The sequence below is a fragment of the Lutjanus erythropterus genome, chromosome 2 (assembly GCF_056507025.1).
Source record: "Lutjanus erythropterus isolate fLutEry1 chromosome 2, fLutEry1.hap2, whole genome shotgun sequence".
In the NCBI taxonomy this organism is placed as follows: Eukaryota; Metazoa; Chordata; class Actinopteri; order Lutjaniformes; family Lutjanidae; genus Lutjanus; species Lutjanus erythropterus.
In genome coordinates, this window is record NC_139318.1 from 20,840,474 (window position 1) to 20,849,535 (window position 9,062).

Consider the following 9,062-nt stretch of genomic DNA (forward strand, 5'->3'; position numbering starts at 1 on the left):
CTTTTTCAATAACACAATGTTTTCGACATGATAATCTCATGGATACTGCAACACTCTAACTGAAAATCCCATACTGTGCACTAAGAGAACAATATAGTCCGGTGATCATCTTACTGAATTAGATTTGATATTCAGAATGAATCTGCTTCTCATTTGAGAATATATTGAATAATGAGCATTGAACCATATGGATTAATGAATAATCCATATGGATACCAGGCTGCAATTGATTATTATTGTCATTATTGATTCATCTGGCAGTTATTTTCCTACTTAATGGAGCTGTTGTTTTAGGTACATAAAATGTCAAAAAATTATGAAAAATGTTGATCAATGTTTCCCAAAGCCCAAGGTGTCCACAAAGATCTTTGTTTGTTTTTTGGTTTGTCCACAACCCAAAGATATTAAGTTTAGGTATGGCAAATTTATTTATACAGTGCTATTCAGACACAAGGCAATTCAAAGTGCTTTACAGGAGCATAAATATAGTTAAAAATAAAACATTAAGAAAACATTGAAATTATATTTAAAAGGCCATACAAACAAAATATGAAAGTGAGCAAGAAAGCAAGATCTGACTGTCATAAAGGGCTTAAGAAACCAGAAAATATTCATATTATTTATGAGGCTGAGATCAGAGAATTTTGATGTCTTTTCTTAAAGAAAATTCTTGGAACAATTAATTGAATCTCAAAATAGTTGGCGATTAATTTAATACCAGACAACTACTCAACTGATGAACAAATCATTGCAGCTCTGATTTCTATTTAAACTTAACCATCATGATGGATAACTTAAATTCACTTTGCACTGAGAACTAACTCATCCTAGATTCCTTCTTTGTCTAATAATATAGACAAGCACTGTCACTGTAACTGTACGTTATGTTCAAACTGAAAATAATGTTGTGAGAATATTTAAATACATTAACTGATTTTGTTGAAAATAAAAACATCATGTATACAGTAATCAAATGTCATATCTTGGGCTGTCACTGCAGTGAATTTCTGACTATACTATATTTTATATCATCTATTTGGCTTAATGCCAAAAATCCTGCCAACTTCTATGGAGATCAAGGCAGCGTAAACTCTTCTCTATCTGATTCCTCAATTAAACAGTTTATTGAGTTATATGATAAGTGCCCTGCATTATATTTACGATTTTATTTATCAAAAGATTATTGGTCCTCTAAAATAAACAACAAGTTTGAGTCAATAAAAGTTTTATTGTAAGATAATAAATAACAGATAACAGGTGTTTTTGCCGACAGGATCGTGATTGCCTGCATTGAAGTGCATATCATTAGTTTCAAAGGTTAAAGAATTCTCTCCGTCACCACAGTGTCTTTTATTAAATGATAGCCTCAACAAAGTGCCTTATCTAATCATGGGCAATGGAAAAGCAATGTTCTGTTCACTTTTCTTGTAAATTGCATCCTACTAAAAAGTTTATAACTCATAGAGTGCTGATAAATACTTAGATTTGGTGATCCTACTCATAGAAAATCTTTGCTCTAGAGATAGTGTGTCACGTATGAAGACAAAAGAGGATAAAGCACATACAATATTATATTTTTCTGATTTAGTTTAATCATCTTCATCAAGAACAACACACCACAGTGGCCATGACCTGAAGTCTGACCTCTAATAAAGGACTGCAGTGGACTGTCAGATAATTGAATGTTGGTGCGACCATCCTGACCTCTGCTACTTTGTGTGGTTGCACTATAAGATTTCAGGTCACATTCATTGATTGATGATGCTAGTTTACTCACCTCTCTCTATCTGCAAACAGATATTACATTAGAGGTGCTAGCGCTGGACGATTTATCAGTCGGCTGATTATCTGGGCCAGTTATCTAGAATTTTGAGATAATCTCCATCAGCCAATGCCTGAGCTCCGTAGGATGATGCAACTGGGCATCATCTAAGTCCATCCACTAAAAGTGCTCAGATTATTGTTTTAAGTATCTGACAACATTATTCAAAGGATAGCTATGGAGACGGAACAGAGTACGATAGTTTGGTGCAAAAAGAAATTGCTGTTTTATTGCTCTTGCCAAACTAACCAAACTCCCTTCGCAAAACTGTCATTTTAACATCATCATCTTTAAATTCAAATTCGACAGAAAGGAAATGTTGTGAGTGGAGCTTGTTTTACTTCAAAATCATGTCAGCTGTTTTCAATCTAGCCTCCCTTTAAAAGGAGTCATAGTCAGTTAGGTAGTGGTCTGCCTCGCTGTTCTTGAATTCTTTGCTGCTGTTGAGAAGGGTGAACATCAGACTAAAATATGCTCTTTACCTGGTTTCACTGTAGAAGTATTTGTGCATGTTGTGTAAACAGAATGTCCCTGACTCCCTTACAGGCATACTAGAGTTGGCTGGTGGTAGCGTTAGTATAGTGTAGTCTGGGGTTTGTTTAGAGACCCTGGTCAGAAAAATAAAACTCAAAAATGTTTTTGCTCACCACTCCACCGGTCCAACAATCACCAACAGCGGTTTGGACTAAATAAACCCTTTATGTGGATGTGGAAATATAGGAAGAGGAGCAAGAGGGAGGATGGACATCAGAGAGGCAACAGGGACAAAAGGTGTGTACATCCAGAGTGTTTTCACTCAGTGAATAAAGGGTTTATTTTAACCAAGCTAGAGTCGGTGATTGTTGGAACAGTGAAATCACGAGCCAAGATGTTTTGGTGAGTTTTATTTTGTTTCTGCTGAGTTTGGATGCAGATGACAATGTAATTTTTCTAAATGTGATTAGTTTGGCAAGAGCAATAAAACAGTTGTTTCTGATGAAACAAAATGTATCTTACTCTTCAAAAAGAGGTCGGTCTCTCTGTGGCAGTCATCTCCATAATGTAACTTTACAGAGAGATCGCCCATAAGGATCATGTTGCAGCGCAGTTTTACTTCTGCCTTCAATACTGGACCAGTTTCAAAAATGGTTGCCCCCATTAGTCACTTCAACACAAAAACATGGTGTAACTGTCTGAGAGACATGTTACCTGAAAAATTGAGTTGAAATGATTATTTTACATTTTTTTAAGAAAACATAATTTCATTAATATTTCTATTCATAATTGTTAAAATGTATTGTTCTTTATGTAAGTTTATTTTGATAGAGTAATGGTCACGTAACAGAGGTCAGAGGTCGCGCACATGGCATTATGGGTTGGGGAATGCCATATGGCTGCAGAGCAGAGCGCCAACATGGCTGCAGAGCAGAAAGAGGAAAGGTGAGGGGAGAGTACACGCGGCCCAAAAAATTACATTCTGCATGGTCCAAGAGACGCACACGGTATTTATTGTTACATTTATTTGTTTTTGTATGTTTTTAATGTGTGTGACCTTGAATGAACAGTTTGGTATGTTTTCTGTTGTTGTGCTAGCTTGTGGGGACCTGTCCATAATGTGATGTTCGTGTGAAGGTCTACTTTTGAGCCCGTCTGGACATTTATTAATAGACTTTCAGAGACTTTCAATAATAATGATTTGTTTTTCAAATGCTGTTTCGTGTATTTTATTTTCTAGTTTTCACGGTGTCTGTGGAGGATGGAGATTAAAACTTTAAAAGACATCTGTATGATGCGTGGCCATTATTTCCTTGGACCAGTGTAGTTACACATGGCATAATACAGTCTTGATTGAAAAATACCACTGTTTCCCTTCAAATATTTGTTATGTTACTGATTTTTCTCTGCTTTGATATCTGCATTAGCACAGCCATCACCCACGCTGCTCATCAACATCACCTAAGACCCATATCAGTCGACCACTATGTTTCTAGAGGTGGTGTGAACTGAATGCTATCATCAGCATATGTTAGATTACATAATGTCGTAGATTAAAGGTCAGGCATCACCATCATATCAGTCTTTACATATATTAGGAGTTATCTGTCATTATTTTAAGTTTATTTAAGTGTTTTTAATGTTTGTGTTTGCCTAATTTAGATTTTGCAGTTATTTAGAAACTCTACGTCAAAATAGAGGTTACAAAAAGACTGTGGATTCCCTCATTCTGTGGGAGGACAATGTTGCAACTGTCCAGCCATTAATCGCCATAAAAACGTATTATCTTACACGGTGATTATTGCTTCCTTAACTGTTATCACTGCCATCATAAATAAGTCTGATAGAAAAGACAAAGTACAGACTCTGAATAACCTTTCATTTGTCACAATGAAATTTTACAGAACTGACCACTGATGAATGATAAATTACTTCAAACAAATTTTACTTTTTACATATAGTTTTATTTTGTCATTTTTGATCTCAGAAACCCTTTTTGTCAGGTTAGCTCTGAAATGTGTAATTTGACACGTTCAAACACTAACCTTTAAACCCTCACCTTGAACCTCCGGAAAGATTAAAGCAGAGATGGAGCTGGTTTTTATAATGTCACTTCATCAGTGGAGGATTAAAGAAGGATTAAAAAGTCAGATATTGATCTATGGGCAGTTTGATAAGTATTTTTATTTCCCCCTCTCACCCAAAGGTTTTTTATTGGTACTTCAGTTGGATGTTTGAGCTTCACCGTGTAGATGTGCAAAGTTTGATATTTCACATTCATCTGATGACAGGGAAAAGTTTCTTTGTGCTCACCTTAAATCTGAGTTTTGGTTGGATAAAACATATCAGCAGTGGTGGATGGTAACTAAGTACTGTACTTATAATTTTGAGGTACCTTGCTTTCCATTTTCTACCACTTTCTACTTCTAATCCATTTCAGAGGGAAATTTTATACTTTTTACTCTATTACATTCATGGGACAGCTTTTTTCACTAAATACTTAACAAATAACAATTTTTACATGCAAACATTATGAAGACTTTAAAAATATGACGCTTTATTAAAAAAAAACAAAAAACCTACACAATAGTTTATACAAGTACAACTGAAAAAAGTTTCAATTAATCAATTAATTGGTAACTGTTTTGGTAATAGTTTAAGTCATTTTTCATGTTAAACATTTCCTTTTAATCATTTTAATGTATTTGTAATCATTTCGAGGTGTGGATTGTTGGTTGGATAAAACAGAGCGTTATGAAAATACTACTGTGAGCTCTGTATAATCGAGATATTTCTCACTATTTTCAGAATTTTTACATTCTGAACAATCAATGGATTAATCAAGAAAATACACAGCAGATAAATACATAATGAAAACAATTAGTTGTAGCCCTGCGCAAAATAGTTAAAACCTAGCTCCACCTCAACCAACTACAGCAATGAAATCTTACTTTTACATTAATGCATGGGATTTAATAACATAATGGTATAATATGTATAAGTAGTAATAGTATAAGACTCACAGGGGACATTTTACTGCACTGAATACTTTTAATGCTTTAAGTACATTTTCCTAATTATACAAACTTGGGTAAAGAATCTGAATACTTCCTCCACCACTGCATATCAGGCACAAATTATTATTCAAAGCAGAGTATATGTCTTAAAACATGTCTGAAAGGCATCTTTATTAATCCATGGCTATAATTTTAGTAGAGATCACACAATTAATTAGTTCCAGTGTGATTCATCATAGAACCAATTTAAAGATATAAAAAAAAATCAGAAATGCAATGCTTCTTTCTTCAGCAACACCAAAACAAAGCAAGTCCAAAAAATGCAATATTCATCAGTAAAACTAATACAGTTCAGATAGTTTGCATGAGAGGTATAACATGCTCTACATCACTACACAGAAGGGCTGTGAGGGTTTTTAGATCATGATAAACAACAAAGAGTGCCATCCTGTGGTGGCAGGTCAAGTTGCACAAACACCATTTGCTGTGTCTTCAGAGATGGTTGGCGTAGCCCTCTCCACCATCCGCAGTGTCGACGGTTTTGGTGCGCTGCGTTTGCACGGAAGCATACAGATCAGACATGGTGGAGACGGCGTCTGTGTTGCCCTCATCTTCCTTCTCTGAATCCTGCGTCTCATTTAAGTGAACTACATCAGAGTACTGAATCTGTGGAGAGCTGCGGCCAGACTGCAGTCTGGGGGGCTTCAGGGTCAGGTTGGCGTAGCAGTCCTGAGTTTTGGACTGGAAGGAGAAGCAAAGAACAATTATGTAACGTTTTCACAAAACATTACATGTACGGGACAAATTTATGGAGAACATTTAAAGGTAAATGTCAACTTTAGTGCGCAGCCGCTATGCAGCACCTGAAGACTAACTCAAGTTCTAAGTCAGCACCTTAGTCACTGACTGGAGATTTGACCTAGCATAAATGGTTTTGGTGGTGCAGGAAAAACTCAGTTCCTGACCTGGGAACTCACCACCTTCTGTCTGCGAGGTGAAAAAGTCACTGTGCCATGTCTGAAAGGTCAGTTTGTCATTTTAAAGAACTTAAAGGTGCAGCTGCTCCTCTTGGAGATATTTTGTTCCAGCATTGGCACAAAGACAGTATGTGACGTGAATTTAAGTTTTAAGAGTGAAGGAGACTGAACAAGCAACCAAGTTTATTACAGTTTTCATCATATATGTTTTCCTCAAACTTTACAAAAGAAGGGTATCAGTAGAGTTGTAACTCTTAAACAATCCATGCTGGGAAGTCTGCTAATATCCTGATGATGTTTCTTTAGAAATTTCATTGAATGAGTTGATTAACCTCATTTAACTCATCATTTCATGTCAAAATGTTAGTTGTTTTCACTAAGTTCCTCTATGGCTCTCTTCTGAACTGATGACCATGAACTGACCATGAACTCATTGCAGATGCAGAAAAAGATCCTACAGGTAAGACCTCAATCTTAAAAACTCTACCTGGGGTTCGTAGCTGACTCTCTGTGTTTCCCTTGAGTGTGGAGCGTCAGCGTCGTTGAGCATAGTTGTGCCTGTGGAAAACAATGTCACACTGTAAGCCGACACAGATAAAGGCATAGAGAGAGACACACACACGTACAAATCACTTACTTGTCTGCATGTAGCTTATATTTCCATAAATAGGATTATCTTCCATCTGCCTTTGGCTCCGTCTGAATTTGGACAGAGAGGAAAAATGTTTTTTTGATTTTCAGTTTGGCAAATGGTTCTAAAAATAAAAAAAACATTAAAGAGTATCATTTTGTTCTTTCCTTTAAATAATAAATAGAGAACACAGTATAGGCTACATACCTTCGCCTTTTCCTTAGCTGACATATCCCTTTTCCTGTTGCAGTGTAAAGAATAATACATTTACCATTAGATGCAGCTAAAGAACTTGTTTTAACTGGATTTAATAGTAATAATGATAATAATAATAATGTAATTACCTGAGCAACATCTTGATACACAGCAAAAAATATTCAAAGATAGTGAGATGATCAGCATTATGCTGATAACCGCTGATATCAAGAAAAGTGTATGCCATGACAGACATAATTCACCACCTAGAGAAATAGAGAAAAAGAACCATAGTTATTATTATGAATCATTTAGAATAATTTTACATGCTGTTCAGACATGTCTTAATACAGGTGGAAATACTCTTCCTTGAAATTAAATCGACTCCCCCAGCATTGAAAAAGTTTAACTACAAAACAATGTCCGTTCTAAATGTTTGGAGACTTTCATTTGACACTTGTCTTAAGCTGCATATAGAACATGGTTGGTTTTCAAACTAAGCAAAACCCATTTTTGATTGAAGAGGGACTTCAAGTCTCGTTGAGCAACACTGACTGACGTTTAGCCTTGGGTGCTAAAAGCTACTCCTCACCTAAAATGTCAAATAGGAAATTCATCCCACCCACACAGTGAGCTGAGAGGGCTAACCACAGCACCACAGCACCAAACACAGAATCAAACCAAGTTTACTTTAGGAAAGGCAATGGTAAGTGTATTTACATAATACATTTCATACACAGTTAGAAACATAATAATAATGCATAAAAGAATAAAAATATTTTTAAAGAAACAGGAATATACTGTGAAACAGACTTTTTTCATGGCAGCCATATTCATATGAAATAGCAGGGTAAACACAGGTGTTGATACCAATGATACTAATCAAGGTCCCACTCCATTTAGCGAATCACCCTGACTTTGCTGTACCTGAATGGAATGGAACCTTAATTAGTATCAACACCTGTGTTTACACTACTATTTCATATCAAAAAGACTGCTGTGAAAAAGGCCTATTAAGAACACTGAGTCTGATCTGTGCCTACTGTCACAGTCGGTGTGCACACATCGATTTGCTGGAAAAATTTAAAAAAAGTTTTTAGTTTGCCTGCTGCTATATTATAGTAAAACTCACACCTGAGTGGACCCTTAACCTCATTATAAAGGTGAGTTGAGATGGGAGAGAGCTGTAGGCTCAATGACTCGACTGAATACAGCTTCCGGTTCCACACATGGACTGCAGTGGTCGCTGCCACTTGGTTTGTCATTGGCAGTGAGAAGAAGATCAAGGAATTTAGGTTTGTTGAGCTGGATAAAGCTCAATGCCAGGCTCGGGATTTAAGAACTGAATATTTCTGTTTAAGAATTTGGACACAAATATTTTAATTTATGCAGCTAAATACTTTGGCCATTGCATGAGTCTTTTTGTTAGAAAGATAATACGCCAACAGAGGTGTGAGCTTCTGCTCCCTGCCGGGAAAAACAGGCAATAAAACAAATCATGGAAAGAAGCACAGCAGTGGAGCCTTCAGCAAGAGATTTACACCATCACTTTCATCAGTGGATCTGCTCACTTGTGTGCAGCAGCAGATGTGGTTTTACTGAGATGCTCATACACATGGGTGTGATTGCACATTGCAGTAGGTTGTTGCTGCAAGAATACATGCTCAGCAAAACATGTTGGATGCATTTCCTACCTCAAAAAAAAAAAAAAAAAAAAAAAAAACATTTGCAAAGCCTTGCATCAGTCCAGTGTACTTTAAGAGACTACTCTAACATTTCACTGCACCTGCACAGTATCTCACTACACCACAGTATCAAGTAGGAATATTCTAGATGTATTGTGCAACAGTTTATCCAAGTTTTAACTGAATTCACCTTGACATGGTGTATTTGATATCTCTGAAAATCTTGGTAATTTAATTAGAGTTATTGCATGAACACAGTAT

The 9,062-nt window shown here is 36.1% G+C and overlaps 1 protein-coding gene across 1 annotated transcript; it reads right to left on the reverse strand.

The window, feature by feature from the left end:
* Nucleotides 1–5,385: 5,385 nt before the first annotated feature.
* Nucleotides 5,386–7,444, reverse strand: LOC146331477 (uncharacterized). The gene is made up of 5 exons (XM_084744551.1): nucleotides 7,266–7,444; nucleotides 7,129–7,162; nucleotides 6,928–6,989; nucleotides 6,778–6,848; nucleotides 5,386–6,054 (listed from the first exon to the last, which is right to left on the reverse strand). The coding sequence occupies exons 1-5, from the start codon at nucleotides 7,321–7,323 to the stop codon at nucleotides 5,806–5,808; spliced, it is 474 nt and encodes a 157-aa protein (XP_084600677.1). The 5' UTR covers nucleotides 7,324–7,444; the 3' UTR covers nucleotides 5,386–5,805.
* Between the last annotated feature and the right edge of the window lie 1,618 nt (nucleotides 7,445–9,062).